Source organism: Acanthisitta chloris, unplaced genomic scaffold (genome assembly GCF_000695815.1).
Source record: "Acanthisitta chloris isolate BGI_N310 unplaced genomic scaffold, ASM69581v1 scaffold7561, whole genome shotgun sequence".
NCBI lineage: Eukaryota > Metazoa > Chordata > Aves > Passeriformes > Acanthisittidae > Acanthisitta > Acanthisitta chloris.
Genome location: NW_008654270.1, coordinates 1 through 22,828, shown reverse-complemented (window position 1 = coordinate 22,828; position 22,828 = coordinate 1). Strand labels below are relative to the sequence as shown.

At 44.1% G+C, this 22,828-nt stretch overlaps 1 protein-coding gene across 1 annotated transcript; it reads right to left on the bottom strand.

Annotated features, from left to right (window-relative positions):
- Positions 1-12,263: 12,263 nt before the first annotated feature.
- On the bottom strand, positions 12,264-22,018 carry MFAP5 (microfibrillar associated protein 5). Its single transcript, XM_009083420.1, has 7 exons — positions 21,958-22,018; positions 18,918-18,969; positions 16,618-16,682; positions 14,814-14,849; positions 14,018-14,105; positions 13,146-13,219; positions 12,264-12,582 (listed from the first exon to the last, which is right to left on the bottom strand). Exons 1-7 carry the CDS (start codon positions 22,016-22,018, stop codon positions 12,461-12,463), a joined length of 498 nt encoding a protein of 165 aa, XP_009081668.1. The 3' UTR covers positions 12,264-12,460.
- Between the last annotated feature and the right edge of the window lie 810 nt (positions 22,019-22,828).

The window sequence follows — 22,828 nt, the reverse complement described above, 5'->3', positions numbered from 1 at the left end:
TGCTGCCCACACACCCATCCTCTCTGCAGGACTAAAGGACAGCCAAGGGATGAGGCAGCAGCTTTGGCTGGGCAGGGTGCTGAGGAGGCAGCAGGAGGACATTCTGCTCCATTTCTGCCTCAAGCGGGTCACAGCTGAGAAACAGGGCTTTTGTTTACCTCACACTAGGGTAGTTCTTTGTTTTTTTCTCTGCTTGATTTACTTTCCTTATTAATTTTACTGGTTTTCAGCATGCTAAAACTTTGTGAAACCAGTATATGCAAAAACATGAAAAGGAGATGTGACTTGCCAAAATGGAGCAGACTCTCTAGCCCAGCACTTTGAGAGTGCTTGTCTTTGAGAGTGGTGGGCATGGCACATTTCAGGAAAAGGAAAAGCACTCCTGGAAGGTCCAGGCATGGGCTATTCTACTCTTTGAGGAAATGTCTGGGTAGGACACACACTCAACTCATCCACATTTTGGCAGCTGCATTGGTCTCAAGAGCTGTGGCAATTATCTTCTTTGAGGATCTGGCTCCTAGTGTTTGACCAAAGCTAGAAGAGCCTGCAATCCTTCTGAATCCCTGTCCTACTTAACAGAGTTAAGAAGGTGCTCTCACTAATGAAACAGATGTCCCCTTTCAGCTTTTTCCCTAGGAGTAGCACCTCATGAAAAATCTCCTAGGTCAGACCAACCCACCACACTCCAATAATAGTGTTTTTTTTCTATTAATAATTCAAAGAGGATGTTTGTTACACAGGACACTAAAAAAAAAAATAATCCCCAAAACCCCCCAAAGAAACAAAGAGGATGTTTGTTACACAGGACACAAAAAAAAAAAATAATCCCCAAACCCCCCCAAAAAACCAGGAAAAAAAAGAAGCAACACACCCTGGGAAATCTGCTTTTTGGAGATCACAACTGTGTTTCATCTGATAAATTAAGGTTTATTCTTGTGCTGGCTTCCAATTTTCATAGCCAAAAGCTTGCAGAAAATTTTACATAACATTTGCTTCTCTGAATGGAGTCAAGAAATATCTTCACGGCCCGTAAATTAAATTTGTGCAAAATTACTTTCTCAAAGGTTTAACATGTCAAGTCTCATAAAACTAGATCCTTTCTCTGATCCTGGCTGCAAGTGTAATTCATTTTTTCATGTTGAAAACATGCTTTTTTCCTTAAATGTTGAGAGCTTCTCTGCTCTCCATGGAGAAAAAAAGAAAGAATGGATGAATAAACAGATGAACTGCATTTATGTCAGGGATCTCAAGTCTAAATACTGCTGTAGGCTTTTTAATACACTTCGTTTAGACCAGTAACTTCCCTCACATGGAAGGTGCAAATGCACAAAATCAGTGGTAATGATTCTCTGCCTCTAGGTCTAATCCCTAGAGCAGAAACATGTAGGTGTGCATGTATTTTAGTGTCTTGTAACAACGTTTCAAAAAGTAGTAACTTAGTTTCAAAAGACACCCTCACCTCCCATGCAGTTCTGCCTAAAGCAGGAGTTGCAGTCTCTTGGCATGGCAATATCTTGCTCATTAGCAGATGTCACCTCTGCTCTAGTTAAAAAAAACAAAAGTAGTTTAGAAAATAGTGGAAAGGCTGCTGATCCCTGATCTAGTTGCTAGTCCAGCTTCCTCCCCGATTGTAAATTGCCAGATCTTTAACAAAAGGTGGGACCCTGGTGTATTAGCTGGGATCTAATACACAAGCAGAGATGCTGACCACTTATTGGTCAAACTTATTTGGAGAGGAGACTAGAGGTGGAAGTGAAAAACAATTTTACTGAGGATGACTCTGTCGCTGTTTCTGATCAAAGCCTGAGTCAGTTAAAGGCCAGTGGGGAAGGCTAGGAAGGGTCCCTGTACTGGTGTGTTTGGAGTGTTACCTAGCAAGAGACACTGCTCCAGTTTATCAGGATCACAGAAGGATGTCCTAACACCCCTTCAGGTTTCTTGTGCTCAGGACTTCATTGGCGTGAGAACAGAGAAATAACAACAGGCTGAAGAGCAGTGGCCAGGTGTAAAGAGGGAGAAGGAATACCACAATTAATTTTATGAATGATTCAGAAAGCAAACTACCAAGAAATTAGAGAGCAAAAGTGCAGTGAAAAATTTAAAGTAATTATCTAGCCCCAGAGCAGGGGAGAGGTTGCTTGTTTAGTCAACAGGAAGTCATGTGCTGGTGTGTATGATTATAAATATATATTTTTTCCATTCACCTTTTGCTCAGAAATCACCTTTTGAAACCAGCGCCGAAATCACCAGTTGGTTGGTTTTACACTGAACACAAGAAATGCAGACACCTGCTTCCCTCGCCTCATGAGAAAACCTCAAGTAGAAAAACTTTCTCTGCTCAACAAGTGCTGATGCACCAGACACTGACTTGCACAGTGACCTCGAGCAGGGGAATGGTAGAGCTCCTTGCAGTTAGTCACAGACAAATAGATAAGCTGATGTGCTTGTTTATTGTAAGCACATATGATATGCTTAATTCATATAAGCATATATTAAGGGTAAAGTGCTTATTTATTATACACACATTACACTGTTCATTCAATGAAGATTCATCACCCTGTTTTGAACAACAGACCCAATAGATGGTAACACACTTGCTTGGACACCTCTGCCAGGCACAACTCTCCCATTACTCCAGTCCTGGGTGCAAACAAAACCATCCACACTAGATGTAGAGGCAGCTTGCTGTCTAGGACATGGGGCAGAGGGCCTTGTCCCTAGAGCTGCCAACTCATCTTGTGATGCAGCTGTGGATACCATGCCTGGGGAGAGGGTTTCAGCAACTGCAAGACAAAGCACTGACTTTTCTGGTCCTGAATATGCATAAACAGGGAGATGTATGAAAGCTGTATGAGGTCTGCCTGGAGTGGACAACACCAGGAAGGGGTGTGTTTGTGGAGTTTGCAAACACAAAGCTAAAGCACTGCGGGGAGAGTGCCATTGAGGCTGCATCTAAGTTATGAGAGCAGGCATCCCAGGTCATGAGAGGGAAGTGGGAAGAAAAGAAGGCAGGAGTTCAGGCTGTGTGGGAATGCCACTGGGGAGCTGTGTTTATGAAACTTGCACCCCTGAACTGTGCACTGCTACATGCTTCAGGGTTGTGGATAATGCCACTAATGCAGAATTGAGGGCACCTCTTTGCTGGCTGTGCACTAGGATTATACATTACTGTGTGTTTTACTAGTAATTTGGCTTTCCAGGTTTGCACTGCAAAACCTTTACCTGGAGGCCTGACTCACAATTTATTTTTGTTCCACTGTTGAGCTTGTTTTGGTGCTGGGGCACGAGGCAAATTAGGGTGAAACTATTGAATTGAGTACACATTTTTTCAACCGCAGACCTGTAAATTCTGGCCCTGCAGCTCTCTGCTAGCCCAGCCTGGGGCTCCTTATAGGAACTAATGATCCTCAGTCTTGACACTGTGACCCCACAATACTTTTCTCTCCCTGTCTGTATTAATATACTCCTCCATGTCTCTAGGCAGCAACACTTCCATCCCTTGCTACCAGCGACTTACACCTGCTTCAGATCACCCCAGCAGGAAGAGAGGAAATGGGCTGAATGGGGCTGAGGAGTTTGAGACCCAGTAAATGGCTTCCCCACCATGAATGCAGGTAAGAAATGTGACCAAAGTCCACATAGTTATGCTAAATGCCCTCTGGTGCCTTCTCTAGCTTGAGGCTGTGACATAGTTGGCAGCTTATCCCATTTACACAGAGTCTGCAACCAAGCAGAATGTGCCTTCCCCATGCTGAGAGCTGGAGGGGGGGGCAGGGAAGTACCCACCAGAGCTGCTTGCACCTTGCTACTTCCCATAGCAATACCTGCAACCTGAGCCTCCAGTGTGCCCTGCCCATCTGACTTGGCTTCTGACTCTATGCTGTGCAGTCCTGGAGAACACCCTCTTTGTACACAGGGAGCTGCAGACTGCGTTCCAGTGTTACTCCATTCTACTACAGCTCAGCCCCCTCGTCTGGGCACCCCAGACCCTGCTCCAAATCATGTTTTTGCCTTCTTTAATGGAAGTCACTGGCTCTGTATCTCTGCAATCATCTGCTAGCCACAGGGAGAAACTCAGTTTTGCACTGCAGTTTTCACAATGAGACTCACCTTCTAGCTGTGGTTATGGTTTTGCAAACCAATGTTTCTTGTGATTAGCTCTTGTTTGTGCAATGCTGCAGCTCGTGCTACTCAGTGCAAAAAGAGCTTGCACCTGGGGCCTGGGTAGTAAATCCCAATTTTAATTTCCCTGTTGTATTTGGAGAAATACTTTGCTGGAGGGGCCAGGACAGAAGTGCTTGGGAGTTCACTAAAGAACATCATATTCCATGCTCCTTGACTGGCAGTCACGTGTTGGGTACTCTGCAGTTGTATTTTCCTTGGCTGGAGGTCCTTGTGAGCAGTGTTCTTTCTCTTACAGTATTTTTATCAATTAAGTAAGCATTCGCAGAAGATTCAAGACAGCCTTGCTACTTCTTGTCTTCCTTCTCCTTGACTTCAGAGTTGCTCCTAAGCTCCCATCACTGACCATATCCAAAAGGTTTGTGGCATGCCACCACTAACCCCTACTCCCTAATGTCAAAGTGTCAGTAGAATTACTCTTTGCCCCTGACAACCTGATCTTCTTCTGAGAGGGTCAGTGCTCTTGGCAATGGGGGTCGAAAGGAAGACTCATCCTGAGGCCAATGAAGGGAGGGAGAAGGGGGTGAAGAGTGATTCTCATCATTCTATGAGAATCTCCTCCTTTGTTGTGATATCTCTGCTGTTTTCCTTCCTTGATAGTACATGTCCATGCCTAGCTGTGCTGACTGTTAGCATCAGTAATTTCTTTAGCCATAACCACATGAGAGGCTTCCAAGTTTCTGTGATAAGCAGTGAGGTCAGAGTTGTGACACACTCGAGCTAGCTGCCCAGGCAGGGAAGGGTATTCAGTACTTTAAGAACTTCCCAACTAATTCCATAGAGTTTAAAGATAACCTTTCATGTTCCAGCTGAAAACATGGGTTCTGTTGGATGAAAAGGTTGGTAGAAGCTCCTAGAAAACAGAGGAGAGAAAGAACAGGAAGAATCTGAAGGGGGGACAAAGACCCAGGGAAACTACTGATTTTGAATTATTATCAGAAATTTTAATTCACTGGTGCCCATTGGTTTTGACAATGCTTGCAGCATTGCTTCTGCTTCTCACTCAGATGTGGCCTGAAAACAACTATATCTCACTGAAATAAACAATTCTTGCATTCACATACTCAGCCAGTCAATTTCCCTTTGCTCAGTCTGTACTCAATGAGAGGACACCAGGTCCACTCATCTCTTCTTTCATTTCTGTGCAGGTATAGGTAGGGTAGGGCACAGGCACATTTACTTCAAGGTGGTTAGCTTAGCCCCATCCCTATTTGGAAAGCTAGGGACAAGACAAAAAAAGCTCACAGATTGGAGTGGCAAAAATCTACCCTGAAGCAGCTCCCCTGGGGACTTTCAGGGAACAGAAATGGCAAAGAGGCTTTAGAGACTACAAGGAGTTCAGATGCCTTTCCTAAGCCAAACCAAAGGGAGATTACAAAGATAGCAGCTGATATATAATGGAGCCAAGAAAAATGGCGTAATGATAGTGCTGGACTCAAGCAGAGCTGCTGAGAAAATTACTTGTCACCACAGCATGGAGAGTCTTGGGAACAACTACACTCACACTGCTCCAGGCAGAAAATAAACTCTTTTGAACCCTTCCTCCATAGCAAGGATGAGCTGGGGGCTAAGTGTAGGCTGTGGAAGAAGACAGGTTTTATTTGTTATTCCATGATAAAGACCAATGCAGCTTGAACCACCTGATCTATTTGGGTACCAGGCAAGACACATAGTGAGATGTAAGCATTTTCTAGTGGGTATATTTTCTAATACCATTTGACTTTGGTGCTACAAGGGAGGTGTCAGAGCAGAAAGTCTCATAGGAATGCCTTCAAGATGGAGAGGCTTTGCAGGTACAAGGCACACAATACAAGATATAGCATGCTGACACATGCATTAGTATGAAACCAAAACCTTGTTCGAGACATCACATTGGTAGGCTGTGCTGGCTATCATGTTTGAAACAACTGTTGCTGCTCCATGTGCCACTGCTTCTCCAGCCTATACAGGTACAGGCTAAAATGCCAGAGAAGGTGGCAAGAGAATCCAGTCCTGCAAGTCTCCAGTCTCCTTCAAGGCTGACTATGATGTCCATGACTGTCTCCCAGAAGCACAGAAGAACTTTATCTCACCACTCTGAAAGAGAACTGAAGTTTGCTCAGTACAGAAGTACAACAGCCACATCAGGATGAGGCTCAGGAGCCTGGACAAGGGCAGCAAAGGAGGACTTGGTACTTTTAGCTCCTTTAAACTTAACAAGTCAAGAGGAAGGTGCCAAGAAGGCAACAAAGGCCAAGAACCACCTGGTCCTTGACTGGCACTGATTAGCTGGGGCTGTGAAGTAAGTCCCAAAGAAAGTCAAGAAACTGGCAGCCACCATGGCTGAGAAAGCAATCAAGAGCTACAGAATATGAAAACTGATAGACCAAAAAAGGTAAAGATCCAGTTAAGGGAAGACAGTGAAACCCAAGGCAGAGAAATTGAAAGTGACCTCAGGGTGAGAAGGTACTGCACAAGAAGTAGATGCTGTATGACAGCATAGAAAAAATGGCCTGCTTCAGGGACACAGACTGAAAATCCTTTCATTGAACTACTGATTTTTGTCTTATTTTTTATTTTTAACAGAGCTTCTCCAGAGGAAGAGTAGTACTTTTAATAATTGAAATGCTGTGTTTTGCAATAAAATTCAAGCTTTGTATGAATTAAATGCTTCTTCTTGCCATTTTCCTTAAATGTCTGCAGCAGTATTGTAGGGGGGGACAGAGATACAGTTTGCGCAAAGGGCACAGCAAAAAGAACAGAGGAAACTCAGAGAAGCCGCAGTAAGGAAATTTCTGATCTGACATCAGGAAACTATTCCCCATCTTAAGCATGGTGCAGCACTGGAACACGTTGTGGATTCTCCTTGTTGACTCTCAAAATTCAGCTGGACAAAACTGTGAGCAATCTGATTAGCTCTGAAGTTAGCTCTGCGTGCTAGCTTTCAATGTAATTTTACCTATGATCTTAACTGGGAAGGTATACTATCTCAATACTCACATTTATCTAAAAAAATGCACAGCTTCAAGTACTTTTATTCTTATATTTAAGCAGGTGAGATCTGACATTCCTTATTAGTTAGACATGTTGAATCACATATGTTTCTCTATTACCTCTTTTTGTTAATGTCTGATCTGTGACAAGCTGTATTCATATGGAAATTGCAATCTTAGTAAAATGCCCACAACAGCATTCTCATAGATCATTTATTCATTAAATGAACTAAATATCTTCCACCAATTGATTTTGTTAATATACTTCAGCATAGTAGCAACAAGTACATGCATCTTGCATTTTAACTGCTATAAATGTATTATTAAAATGTTTTTATTTGAAAAAATGGCTTACATTAATAGTGAAAGTAGACAATCAAATACCTTTGTGATGTTTCACACACATTTCTTTATAACTTTTTTTAATGGACTAAAATCCATCTCTCTGTTTTGTGGGACCTTATTCCAGCTTGCTGCTTTCCAAGGGCTAAAGGTGGCAGGGAACAGTGAGAACAAAGCAATATGCTGAAGATCAGAGAACAGGAGGTGAGGAGATTCAGAAATGGAATTCAGATTTCCTGTGCCCTAGTCAAGGGGCTGTTCACTACTGGAAAAAAGTACACAGTCAAACAGTGTCAGACCATGCAGTGCCAGGAGTCAGTGTTACAGGATCATGCACCTTTACAATCTTTGCGGAAAAAAACCAAAACCACCTTTTTATTTTTTTGTAATTTTAAACTAAAATCCCTTTTGGTTTCAACCCAGTTATTCTTTGCCTAATAGAGGTGCTCTTTTTGGATGGGTTGCAAGCACTGGTCTCCTCTGTGAAGGATAAGCTCACACCCCAGCCAGCAGTATGCCCTTGAGGGATCCCTCCAAGCTGATTCTGTTCATACTGCAGGCTCTTGAGAACAATATTCAGGCAACATGGAGCTTCTAGGTGACATGGAAGCTGCTTCCAACAGCCTCCCCATGCTTTTCAGCTCCATATGCCCAGAAAAGTGAGGTACCACTTCAAACTGGGCACCAGGCATCAGAGCACTGGCCATGAAACAGCAGCCTTCAAACTGGCAACACTGATCGGTACTGGATGACAGCAAAACAAGCAGGAACAACCATTGTGTGGGAAGTGACTGCAGGCCATCTAACTCCTGCTCTGGGTCAGAAGACTTTATGACAATCAGCCACAAAAGCTAGATTATGCTTCTACAATGGGATTCTGGCAGCTTGCTTTATGGCTAGTCCAACTGCATGGGCAGCAGAGCTAGATGGAGCTACATTTAAAACCATTGCCCTGGCTGACAAAAGAACACTGGTCCAGAGACCAGTAGCCATGGCAATTCAGATTGGAATGGCAGGGAAAATAAATCTGTGTATGGGGTAAGTGCTAATGAAGATGGGGAAATGCCTGCAGACTCCAGTACTGTAAGGAAAGGGGAGCAACTTCTACAGTCACTAGGGCTGAATTTGAGCCCCTCAAGGTTTAAGCCCCTCAAGATTTGAATAATGCGTTGCAATTTTTTTAAAGTTATTAATCAGCAGCTACAGCTGGACAGTTATGATTAAGCAATTGCCTTGTGAACGCTGTGTGCTTGCCTAATCTTTTGTTTTAAGAAAAAGGGCAGACAATCCCAAGATAAATGGGCTGTCTGGATGAGAGCCACCAGGAGTGAAGTCAGCAGAACTGAGCAGTAACTGGGGGAAAGGTAATTCTGGCAGTGGGTGACTGTGACCACCGACTCACTGACCACCTGCTCAAAACAGACCCCAGACTCATATGGAGAGAAGAACTGTACCTACAGACTAATTAGCACGAGAAGCAAGAGATATAACTATCAAACAGGGAGTTGAGTACCAATTAATTAAACAGTTATGTAATTTGTAACCAATGAATGCTGATGCCTTGGTTTGTTAAAATGTATAAAAAGTATAAAGTTTTGATGATGGGGAGCCTGACTTTTGTGGGTCACCCCCTAACTCCCTTCTTTGCACAAATTAGAATAAAATACAGAAGTATCTCATCTTGGTGTGTGATTGGCACTGCACAGCAGGTAATGAGCCTGTGCTTGGGACAACAGGGCTGAGGCTGTTTCCATTATAACCATCTGGGATAGTGACACCACAGCAGCAGCCAGGAAGGGATGTCCATTCTAAGGGATAGCGTTGTGCAATAATCTGCATTGTGCGTTTTAGTCCTGAAGATCTATGGGACACTGTCAGAGGCAGTTTGATGGGTAATTTGGGCCACAGCCACTTTTGTTCTAGAAATACCATCTAAATGCAGACTTCACTGCTTACCCATGAAGACACTGCAGAGTCCCCCACGCTCTGAGTGCTCCATCTTCTCAACAAAAATATGATGTATGCAGTGCTTGATGGATCTATGCCAAAGTCAGAAAATCAATGAAAGAGAAATATTCCTAATCCTTTTGACCTAGATGTGTAATTTTTAACACAGTCTTTCAGTTATTCCCATTATTGAGTTGAATGGCTGAAGTGAACAAATTCTTCTTTGCTTATGTAATATTTATCACAGCTCTTCTCTTATTTCAGCCATTTTACCATTTTACTTGGAGATGTTAACTCTCTACCTGAAAGTCATGGCACATGCACAGTGAAAAGACGTTCTCCGCACAAATTTCATTGGCTGGGAGAAGTTATCCCTGTGTTCAGAAGCTATCAACTGTCAGGAAAATCTAGCACGGCTATTCAGGGGGAAAAAAAAGTGCTGAAGAAAACTCTGTTTCTCTAGAAAAAATGACTTCCCAGAAAGACCTGTCATACACGAGTGGAGGGAAGGTGGCAGCAGAGGACTGAACTAGTGAGGACTAAAGAGGTCCAAATGACAGATTTGGGCTGGAGTTGAGTCTTCCCACAAATCTGGAGGAAATACAACAAGAGACAAATAAACCCAAACACAAGAGAGTTGCCAAGAATAACAGGAAATAAATTTTCTTTTAATATGCATTATATAGACTCTAGCATTAAAACAGTGTTCTCCTGGACAGGAGCCCCTCTTCCTGTCCCTGCTGAAAGCAAGCAACAGAAAGGCTTCTAACCACTTCCCAAACTGTATGAATGTAAAAAATTTCTATATGCTGTACAGTAGCTATGTTACACAGTTATGTATCTATATCAACTTATATTCAACTCTAAATACAGAGTGGAGACTTGGTCTAGTCCAATTTCCAAGACCTCCCTCTAACATCTCATCTCCGTCCCACCTTCCTCCACACAGGCAATTTCCACAGGCATCCCAGCATATAACTCAGTGGCTGCCAGTGACTTGAATGTCTTTAAGATCAAGCTCTCAGTACCCTCCTCTCTATAGAAACATGCACTCTCTGAGCACAGAGAAATTCCTCCTCTATCCCTAGTCTCATGAGCAGTTACTCAAGAGGAGCATCGTCCTCTGCATAGGGGTGCAATGTCCCTATGTATATAGGACAAAATTCTAGTCATCACGTAACTTGGAATTCTCTCTCCTATGTACTGTATTAATATAGAGATTTAGGCCATCTATGGCAAATTTTTATCTCATATGGAACAAATCTGTGCCTGTACAGGGTGTCTTTCTGTACACAGAGGATATAACCAGCTTCTTGCTGCATACAGCAGAAATCCAGGGCAAGATGGTCTTACCCTAAATGTTTTGCTCTTTTCGCAGAGACACCTGCCTCTGTGCAGCAAACTGACCCTGGTTCTATGCAGGAGAGCAGTGCTCCTGCAAGCCTGAATGGCACTCAGTTCAACAGTAGAATATATTAGGTGACGGGGTAAATGCCTAGTCTAGTGAACTAGTGCTCACCACAGAGAGATTCTAAAGACAGGGTCTCGCTGACCTTCTGCTGCAGAGAGCTAAGCTGCTCAGCTCTGGTATTCACAGAGTCATGACACTATATAGAGTGATTAAAGCACTTGATACTGATCTTCCCCACTTACATTACCCAGTCTTATCATGAAAACTGTCCAGATACCTTGAAATGTTTAATATGTGTCTGGAAAACAAAGTTCTCATGCAGATGACAGACATGCAGTGCTACCAGAGTGAATTCTCCCCAGGCTGACCCATCTCTATAAGCACTTATACCTGCAGATATCTTTACCTTCCCCATCAGCACCTGGCTCTGTGCAGTGTCAGCAGAGTCAGAGAACCTGCAGGAAAACACCAGGTCTCAGATAACCAGGAATCCCAGATAATGATTCTTCTCCCACACCAGATTGCAAGTTGTGACTCCTTTCTGCTTTGTGTAGGAACTTTCAGGTCAGGAGGTAGGAACTCAAGTGGAGATATTGAAAGCAGGCTCAGCAACTGGAGAGTGTGGAGGTAGCCAGACCAAGACAAGACACCAGGACAAGCTAATTAATTGCAAGTTCCCAGTACTGTCAGGACACATAGGTTCTTCATGGGTTTAGGATTGGAGGCAGCCATAATTTTACTGCTCCCGGGAACTTGCCTGGATTGGGCATCAAGAAATGTCTTCAATCAGAAGGGAGGGACAAGAGTAGGGGAGAGGTGAGCAGGGAGTGGAAGAGGCAGCACTCTGTTCCAATATAATCTTCTTGAGAAAAATATAACGCCATACTAAATCCAGAATTCTTATTTTAGGTAGCAGTTGTGAGTGAGGGAGGCAATGGGTTTGAGACAAAGAACTACCCAGAGGTAGTTATAAATGACCTCTTGCTACTCAGAGACAATGAGGTTTGCCTTGGGTTCATAACAGCTCATCTCCCAGTTCTGTCACTTCCTTGATGCCAGCAGACACAAGGAGGAAACTGTGCTATCACACAACAAACTCAGTGGCTCAGGAGAACTGGAGAGGTTCAGGCTGACTAACCATATCTGAGCTCACACTGACATCATGCAAGAAATCTAGGGCAGGAGTCCTAAAGCATAAAAGTTTGTACTTCATCATATAAGACACAGCTTAGGGTAACTGTACCACTGGAGAGGACTACATCCTATCCCTAGTTCTGTCTCCCCGCTGGGGCAAAGCAAGAGAAGATGCAGCACATTTATAAGGACCTCTGGGAAACGAGCAGCTCATGGCCTGCCAGAGCGTGAGAGAAAAGAGGGGAACATCCCATATCCTTAGCCACAGATTTTAAAGATGCCAACAGCCATCATGACAGACTAGTAGTGAGGGGACTCTGTGTGTTGCAGCACCTGAAGAAGAGGCTCTAGGGAAAGGCAGAGAAGCAAGGAAATAGTGGGGAAATCAAACAAAAGGGACTTGTCTTGGATTGTAGGTAGTGGTGATGATTTCTCTTCTCTCCCATCCTTTTCCACTCCTCCTGTTGGTAGCTCACAGAGCATCAGACTTTCCACGCTGCTGCTCCAGGAGCTGTCTACAAGGGAGATGCAGGGGCTGTCCAGATCGGCGGAGACGTCGAGGAGGAAGGCCAGCCAGCTGGCGACAGATCTCATCTGAAGACATAGCAGACAAACACATGGGTTGACAGATAATCAAAACTTTCTTCAAATTCTTCGCCACCAGAATAGTTAGATGTATGTCCTTCAATGCATCTACAGCAACTGTTGAAACCGCTGAATCCTCATATATGGGAGGTAAGTTAAACAACTCCTTAGTCTTTTATTAATTTCCTTTTGGCTTTATTCATGTATAACACATTAAAATCACTTGTACTTTGCTGCAACAAGGCTGCATTAAAAATCTAAACTGGATCCTGTTTCTATTAATGAAAAGAAACACTAAGAGTTGCTCTTTAACCTCAAAGGAATACAACTTTGAGTAAGAGCGTGTCCAGGACTAGTAGGGCATGATCAAGGAATACAGAGCTATCACACTTCTTGATAGTAAAATACCTACTTCCTAGGATTTTTTTATCCTGGCATGTCTACTGGATCCAAGACTGCATTGCATTAGAGCTCCTTCACACAGAGTCCAGGAAAACTACTACATACGGACTGGGGAGACTCTATCAGATGACTGTAGCTATTCTTTTAGGCTACCTTGTGATATTACTCACCTTGCATGACTTCATTCTCCTTGCAAATAATGCGAGAGCACACCTCCTTGTTTATTATGTACATGCGACGCACACTGAGGGATCATCAGGATCAGCATCGAAAGGTACAAGGACCCAAAGAAACAAAAAAAGAGATACAGGCAATAAACATATATATTCGCTGGTGAGGAGGCGAATCCTAAATTAGCTCAGAGTAAGTCTGCTGTCAATAGCGAAACCTTAGAATCATAAAGACTTGGGTTAGAAGGGACCTTGAAGATCGTATTTCCAAACCCTCTGCCATGGGCAGGGCTGCCACACACTGGGTCAGGTTGTTCAGGGCCCCACACTGAACCTTGCCTGTAACACTTCCAATAATGAGGCATCCTTAACTTGTCTGGGCAATCTATTCCAGTGCCTCACTACCCTCTGAGTAAAGAATTTCTTCCTAACATCTAACCTAAATCTCTCTCTTATTTTAAAACAGTCCCCATTGTCCTATCATTATTTGTCTGTGTAAAAAGTTCTTCTGTCTCTTTACAAGCCCCCTTTAAGTATTGGAAGGGTCCCTGAAGCCTTCTCCAGACTGTACAAACCTAGTTTTCTCAGTCTGTCTTTGTAAGAGAGGGTCTTTAGCCCTCTGATCAACTTTGTGGCCTTATAAATGGCCAAATACCTTCTTAAATATGGAATACAATAGTGGGCACATTACAGCTCCTTACTGCTGCACAGATAATAGTCATTGTAGTGTTTTAAATAATCACACTAAAAGGACACTTTGAGGATAGGATTCATTTCACCAACTGGTTCCTGGAGGCAACCTCTAGTCTTCAAATGGAACAATTGCTGAACTGGACATGCCATTTTTGGAGAGTTTTTAGGACTTTTCTTACCTTGTAACACAGAGGTAGCTGATACACTGCTTTACTGGTTTGTGAACAGAGTACAGGCGTGTGCAAGGGAACTTCTCTTCACGACAATCTGGGACCACACACACACAAGTGCAATTCAGCATCATTGGCAGGTGCACTCATTCTGGCACAGATATAACTTCATCACAAGATACTGTCCTCTAGGTTTCTAGCCTCTATTTCCCACTCTCTTGTGAGAAATGGAGATGATTTAGAGAAGAGGAAAATAATACAGACATTTCTGATCCCCTTGCCATAAGACAAAAGTAAGGGAAAGTTGAATTAAATGCAGAATAATCTTACTGGGCACCCTGAATATAGGAGGCACATGCTGTAAAGGGGACAGACACAAAGAAATAAAATGCAAATTGTGGTTGCATATTTAAGACATGTGTTTCTAATAAATATGCAATATAACATTTCAGGACACAAATCTAGTTCCTTTCTTTTCTGGACAATAAACACTGTAGCTAACTATGACGGGATTTCTTGTATTTCATTCTGAAATGCCAGGTCTTGGCCACTGACAATGACACAATATTGACTCAGCGTATCTGGTCTGATGATCTGCCAGTTCCTCCCTTCTCATGCATGCCACCCAGGAGAACGCTTCAGCTTCCACTACCATCACTCTCCAGTACTTCTAACTCAAGGAAGAACTGAAAGCAATTTTTTCAGGAGACAAAGTTCAGTGCTTAGCCAGCACCTGCCTGGCAAAATAACAGGGTGGGTGAAATTGGGTCTGGGAGGGGGTACAGGCAGCAAACTTAAAACATACCTGATGAAGCCGTTGTAGTTTCACTGTCAGATTGAACTGGAAGACAGAGGGTAGCAAAGTTACTTAGTTACCATAACTCCTTCCTACACATCAGCTTACTCAAATACCTGGAAAGCTCCTTCATAGTATGTTAAGGGGTTGGAATGGACCTTAGAGATCAGGTAGTTCCAAACCCCAGCCTGCCATAGGCTTAGACCAGGCTGCTTAAGGCCCCATCCAACCTGGCCTTGAACACTGCCAGGGTTGGAGCACCCACAGCCTCTCTGGGCAACCTGTTCCAGTGTCTTACCACCCTGACATAAAAAAACTTCTTCCTAATATCTAATCTAAATTTCCTCTCTTTCAATTTATACCCATTACTCCTTGTACTATCACTACAGTTCCTAACAAAGAGTCCCTCTCCAGGTTCCCTGTAGCCCCTTCAGATATTGGACCGTTGGTATGAGGTTTCCATGCAACCTTCTCTTCTGCAGGCTAAATAGCTCTAACTTTCTCAGCCTGTCATTGTAGGGGAGGTGCTCCAGTCCTCTTATGGACTTTGTGACTCTGGACTTCAAAGAGTCCCTCTCCAGGTTCCCTGTAGCCCCTTCAGATATTGGACCGTTGGTATGAGGTTTCCATGCAACCTTCTCTTCTGCAGGCTAAATAGCTCTAACTTTCTCAGCCTGTCATTGTAGGGGAGGTGCTCCAGTCCTCTTATGGACTTTGTGACTCTCCTCTGGACTTGCTCCAACAGTTCCATGTCCTTCTTATGCTGGGGACACCAGAACTGTACACAGTACTCCAGGTGAGGTGTCACAAGGGCAGAGTAAAGGGGGAGAATCACCTTCCTCAATCTGCTGGCCATACTCTCTTTGTTGCAGCCCAGGACACAAATGGCTTTCTGGCCTACAAGTGCACACTGCAGCTCATGTTGAGCTTTTCATCAATCATCATGCCCAAGTTCTTCTCCGCAGGGCTGATCTCAATCACTTCTCTGCCCAGCCTATAGCTGTGCCTGGGATTGCCACAACGCAGGAGTAGGACCTTGCACTTCACGTAGTTGAACTTCCTGAGGCTGGCATCAGCCCACTTCTCAAGGAAGATGCCAAGCCCACTCTTCAAGTTTCGTCCATTTTAACTTCTAATGTGGAGAAAGATTTCATTGTTACTGACATGAAACCATAAGAGAAGGTACAAATCCAATATGAATCTAGCTCCAGCTACCCAGCCAACAATGCTAGAAATTTGCCCAAGCTTTTCCATAAAGCATTATCACTATGGTTCAAAATTACACTGTACGTGCATCTTGACTTAAAATTCAAAAGGTCAGGTAAATTTATTTACTTGCTGTAATTACAATTTATCTAGGCAAGAAGCAATGAAGCATTTGACTACCTCTTCCTAAGAAACAGTGACTTTTAAGAAACAGCATCCCCAAGTCCATTGGTTCTTTATGTCCATGACAAGGAGTCAAAAGGAGGTTGGTTTGTTATTCCCTTAGATAAAGTAACCCACCTGTACCACAGCAATTCAGTACATTTTATAATTTACCCAGTAACAAACTGGAAAGGAATTCAGAGGACTGACTGCCAGGCGCAAGTTTACATCCACAGTTACAGAGAACTTTTACTTCTGCTTGTGTGCCATAGTGTCAACCAAAAGCATAGACAAAACACGTGTGCAAGGGAGAATGAGTCTTTTGGGTGTTGGGGCTCTGCTTAGGGGTAGTCAGAGAAGGCAGGATTCTGGGTTTGCAAGGGACTGTGCAAGGAGAGGGAATGAGGGTCCACAACATGTGGCTGTGAACTGAGAATAAACTCACCAGGACGAAGAAGCACAGGTGGTGTGACAGCTGGAGCTGGTAAAAGAGAAGATGTTCTGAAAGATCTGAATTTGAGCCTCTTTCCACCTCCCACAGCTCTGCTGATGGCTCACCACTCCTGAGCAGTAGCCATCCCACATCTGGTTCATAGACAATGCTGATAGTGATGTTGCTATCATGTGACTTGTCAGAGTAACTGGAGGCTTTCCCTGCAAATATGCTGGGTGTCCTACAGCTCATAGGATGCTCTAGAGCAAAAGTGGATCTCATTGGCACATCCTTTGTGAAGAGTTTCTTCTGGGAGGTTCCTTCTTGAGCCTCTGGCCCTTTCCTTCGTTGCCCATTGTTGCAAATGCCTACACTCTCTTCAGCTCTGTGTTCTGAGGCTATCTTCACAGCAAGGCTTGGCTCTCCAAGGAGACATACTGCATGCTGTGAGTACTCATCTTCCAAGTCCTCCATCTACCCTACCTTTCACAGACATTTTGCTGTCCCTCAGTGACATAGCCATAGGCACGGTGGAAAAGACAGTACTAAAAGAACAGTATTTCCACTTCCCCATCACAACACTGCTCAGAGTTTGCTTTACTACTGTCTTTTGGGTTTTTTTTCCTGCCACCTCTTCCTTCTGAGCACTCAAGCATGTCTGCTACCTGGCAGCAGACACACACAACCAGTGTCCCAGTGCTGCCCAGTTTGAACTTGCCCAATTTCTCACCCTCATCATTTAGTCTCTTTGTTCCTGCCACTTTCTCAGGAAGCCAAGGCTGTGTTAACTTTGAATTTCATGGCTTCCTGCAGTGCAAACATCTTCAGAGAGCCCTGGTACATCAGGTGAGATTGGATCGGTAGGGTTGGACTCAATGATCTTTGAGGCCTCTTCCAACCTGGTTGATTCTATGATTCTATGATTGGCATTTCCTTGGAGAACAGAGGCCACCCTAAATTCATCTCCCTACATGGAGCACAGAAAGGACTCCCAGACAGCCATAAATGCTGAAAGGACACTGCTAGATGTCCAAAGTTGGAAGAAGAGTTTCTGGGCGTAATGGGTAATTGCTGGGCCTGTGTAGGCAGGAGTACAGGTGAAAAGGGAAAAAGATGTATGAGACAGGGACTTACCAGAGCTGCTAAGAGATTCAGGGGTAACTTCACCTGGAAAAGAGAGAATGTCCTTGAGAAAGCTTGTCTTTACTTTGTAGTCCCTTACATAGCTAGTCATGGCTAACTTGAATTACCTCGGCTGCCATTGTAGGCTCATGATACAGTAGGGTCCAATCCAGTAAACACATAAACAAACACAGCACATGCCTCCCACCTGTATCCATCCCCCTTTTCAGTGACTGGCCTGGGACTGGATTTCTTAGTGTTCATGGTGCATCAACCATTACTGAACTCTGGATGCATATTTTGACTTCTCAGATACAGCCACTGCCAGCATCTTGATGGGAAAGAAAGACATCTGAAACAAAGGGGCTGATGGCTTCTGCAGGAGCATAACAGACAGCTGAGGCACCCACTGCAAAGAATGAAGGAGGCAACTCCAGAACCTAGCCTTGACTGCAGAAATTCATCAGTAGATGAGATTCTTTGAAAGGCAATTGATGGAAAAGCTGAGGTAGTGATGGAGGGATAAAGCATGAAGGAAAGGGAAGCTTGGAGGACATGTTTTAGAGTGGCTTCTGAATAGTTTTCTAGAAAGCCCCAGATATTATACATGACAGCATCATAGCTGAGAGTTGTCTGAAGGTTCAGCCAGGGGCCTCAGTTTGAAGACAAGGCAGGTTCTTGTGGCTCTTCTGGGTGCTGAAGCATGATGCAAACTTATACTCATTTCATCTTCCCATGTCACAAAAACAGGTAAAGGTCCAGAGGGATAAAGCAATTCACCCCCAACAACACAGCCAGTATGAAGACCACTCAATATCCTTTTCCAGTGGTCCCACTGCTAAAGCATCATGCCACTTGTGCACCAATTTTCTAAGCAGTAGTAGAGTTCCTCAGGCATCTAATGGCTCCAGACTTACCAGCTCTTGTGGATCTCCCACAGCCCTTGACTGTGAACATAACTTCATGCACTTCATTTAAGTGATCAGGACACCTACACTAGCACATTATTTGTAAACAGCACACAACACTCAGCAGGTTGTCTTGGAGAGAGTGTTTAATCTTCACTGAAAGGTGAACTCACAATGTCAGAGGCAAGGAAACAAAGAACAGTATCTGCTAATAAACAGGCTATAATGCCACAGAACAACTGGGTCCATGAGCAGTCTTCAGCACATAAAAATCTGTAATACTTACCAGTTGCAGTTTCTGGTTCTTGCCCATTGACCACCCATGGGAACCAGTCTGCCAAGAGAAGAATAGTGAAGAAGAGAGTGAAGAAAGGACAGAGAGGGATTTCTATAGTCTGCAGGCCTTGTCAAATTTTTATGAGATGCTTATCTATCCAGGAGACACCACTGCCCTCTGCTGAAGGGAGAAATACTCTCCCCCTCAGCTGCCACTGCTGGCTGGGTTTGTTGTTTAGAGACTCATGGATACTTCAGGTCCTGATCCTATCCCTGCTGCTTCTACCACAGTCAATGACTAGGCACAGGGACAAGTTAGTAAATACCTCCAGATCTGTTATCAGATTTAAATTTCCGAAACCCTGTTTGATGCATTTTGAAAAAAATGCCATGTGGCCTCTCTGCTCTGGAAGTTGGTCAAAATCCCCATCTTATTTTATAAAAGAGGAAATTGAGTAATGGAAATTATTTGCTTGGGGTCATGGATTGAGTCATTAGTACAGTAAGAAACAGACTGCAAGTTTTGTAGCTCCTTAGGCAAAAATTTATCTGGTCCATCATCCTGCCTGAGTTTGGAGCACAGAGCAGATGATCTTACCCCTCTGAGCCCCTGGGCGCACTGGAGAGGGGGAATGATATAGGCTTGGCTGTGCATGCTGTGCGGAAGAGGAGAAATTGAAACTGGGCTAGACTGTTTGTTTGTCCAAATATAAAGGGTGAGAGAGCTGCTTCCTACAGCAGCCAGGAATGGGAAAATATTTCCTGCTAGCCACAGAGGAGGGAAACGTCTGCATAACTGGGGTGGGATGAAGGAAGAAGTTGGCAGGAAAAAGCCAGTGATTTGGGGCACTGAAGGGATGTGTGCATGACCAGCCCAAAAACCAGTACACCCCTCTACATCTTGTGATCTCAGCCTTTAGCTTTCTGTTCTTAAGGGGAGCACTGCATGGGTAAGAACTATCAGGTCTGGAGCTTTTGTCTTAGTTCTCGCACATTCCGAGAGCAGTTACTTGCAGGCTGCAGAGGGACTCTTGGGACCCCTACATAATCCTGCTCTGCAGCACTACAGGAGTTGCTGGACCCTGATATTTCCTTCCCCACCCAGCTGCTAACAAGGGCTCAGCCGCTGGTGACTAACCCAGGGGTGAGCTAGACATGCATAATAATTTTAATGCACAATTTAATGCCGACCAAAACTTTCCCTGTTCTGGCTTATCTCTGAATTATAACAAGAGGAGAAGAAAATTATGTCAAACACTTTCTCACTTGTTTCTGATGCAAAATGAAGGACACAAATTCTGAAACCATTGCAGAAGCCACCATGCAGGATTTGAAGAGTCATGTAAGAAAGGCAGGGACTCCCGCCCTTTTTTGCTAACATGAAAAAGGCAGCTCTTACTAGTTTGGGGGGTTTTTTTCCTCCCCAGGAGCTAACTAGAAAAATGGTCCAATTCTGAAACAACAGGACACAAGTGAAGTGAAGCCTCTGCATATAAGGTGAGGAGACAAAACAGGTGGCTTTCTCACCACGTTTTCAAACACTTCAGTTTATATTTGCTATGGTACTCAATACATATGCTTTATAAATAACTGGACTTTATTGTCCAAGTTGCAGTAAATTCATCCTTGAGGTCTAGAACTGCAACCCTAATTCACCGAATCTGTAGCTTATCCAAAACCAAAAGAAACAATGAGAGACCAGCTGGCAATTCCTGTTATTTTCCAAGTTAAAACAAACAAACAAACAAACCAGAACAGAAACGTTAAAATGAAATACACAAAAGTAAGAAATATTCCTTTCAGGCCTCCTTCATTTATAAGCCACCTACAAGCTCATGTCTTGGATGCCTTACCTCCCTGCTTCACAGTCACAAATATGACATTATTCACGATGCACCTTGGCAGGAAAAAAGTGGCATTTGGAGCAGAATTAGGCTTCAGCATGAGGGGAGGACCAAGGAGGGTAGACTGGAATAACCTGATTTGAATGCGATAGGTAGTCAGGTAGTCCTTTTTCTCCTGCTTACAGTCTTTCCTTGGTGAAGTTTTATCCATTCATGGAAATTAATCGTCTCACTGTCTGCCCTAAGACTTTCAAGTATAGTGTCTGATGCTGTCCTCTTGTTTTGGTTTTTTTTTGTGGTTTTTCTTTTTTATACAAATTTGATCCCATCTGAATTTTTGCCAAAGTAGCTCCAAGTAAACAAAGTCATGACACAAAACCCCAGAATAACAGCAAACACCACCACCAAAAGTAGAAAGCAGCCTGAACTACAGAGGTTAGGTTTCTCAAAACAGCTGTACAAAAATGCTACAAAACCTCGCAGCAGTTAAGTGGCCCAGAATGGGGTCATTCCATCAGGAACTGCTTGTGACAGCAAATATGTCACAACCATGACAGAACAAATTTTGTGGAGCACTGGGAAATGCCCTGCAGATCATGCACATGCAGGTGGTACAGCAGTAAGCACAAAGCACACCTAACTCTCTTTCTCAACTTGACCCAGATATTTTGCTTACATGAACATCCCTGCAGTGGAGGCTATGGACCTCCAACTCTTGTGACTACCGTTAATTACTGGAGAGTGACACATATAGGAACATGTTTCCAGTTTCTCATTTTCCCCTTAAAACCATATATCCACCTTGCCTTTACTGTTTGGTCCCTTCCCCTTCACTACTCATCTACACATCTGTGTCCTTCTCCTGAGGTCATTGCACATTAGCCTGTGTAGGAAACTCCACGGGACCTCCAACTCTTGTGACTACCGTTAATTACTGGAGAGTGACACATATAGGAACATGTTTCCAGTTTCTCATTTTCCCCTTAAAACCATATATCCACCTTGCCTTTACTGTTTGGTCCCTTCCCCTTCACTACTCATCTACACATCTGTGTCCTTCTCCTGAGGTCATTGCACATTAGCCTGTGTAGGAAACTCCACGGGACCCTGGCTTCTCCTGAGGTCATTGCACATTAGCCCGTGTAGGAAACTCCACAGGACCCTGGTGGGGAAGAAATCCTCTCCCTGGCATAAGGACTCACCAGCTGGGGACAAGGAGAATACTAAGAGACACAACAGTATACAGGTTCCAGAGGTCTTCATCCCTGTGAAGTGGAGGAGAGAGCAGTCAGAAGAAAGCTAAGGCAGGAACTGGAATACCCTCTTCTATAGCACAGAAACTTTGCGGGCTGCCTCCATTTCCCTCTCAAGACCATTTGGTCCTTCCAGCCTCCCTCCCACCTTCCTCCTTATCTGGCCAGTTCTCCAGGTGTTTCTGAAACATTCTGCACTGAAGTTGTAGCACCACCTGCTTTTTTCCTCTTTCCATCTTTCTCCAGTGCCCATCTCTTTTCTCATCCAGGTGGCTAAGCCCTCCTCCACACACAGCCCCCAGCATGCAAATAAAAGCTTCCCCTATGTTATCTCCCTTCATTATCTTCTACTTTTAAATTATTTTGAGGAACACTGAGAGAATAGACAGGGTCCCCATCACTTACCCCTCCCGCCACCCCACCCCCCCCCCTCCCTTCAGCAGCAGACGCTCTCTTTCCCCTTCGGCACCCCCCCAGTTTGGCTATTGGGTAAATCACATGCAGCCACACCCAGAACACGTTCTCCTTTTGATTGTCTTCAAAATACAATTTCTGGGAAAGAAAAAAAAAAAGCAAAAAAAAAGCCAAGAAGCCAGAGAGATGGAGGGACATGGTGTCATCATGCATCTGGAATGAAGAGGGGGGGCGAGGAGCTACAACCCACACCCTCATTCCAGAGTTTATTGTCCTCCGAAGGGGCTCCTCCCATTCCCCCAGGATGGCCCAGCACCAGGGATGGATTCTTTAGTCTGCGTTGCACACTGGTGTCCCATTTCGTCCTGCCCTCCTACGCAGTCCCGCTTCTCCTCGCGCCGCTACC

Excerpts from the sequence above, each read along its gene's own strand:
- MFAP5 (XM_009083420.1), bottom strand. The coding sequence starts at position 22,018 with ATGAAGACCTCTGGAACCTGTATACTGTTGTGTCTCTTAGTATTCTCC. Across the intron at positions 16,683-18,917 it reads CCAGAAACTGCAACTGGTAA|ATCTTTCAGAACATCTTCTC; the intron begins GTATTACAGATT and ends GCTCAAATTCAG. Across the intron at positions 12,583-13,145 it reads GGAGAATGAAGTCATGCAAG|ATGAGATCTGTCGCCAGCTG; the intron begins GTGAGTAATATC and ends CTATGTCTTCAG.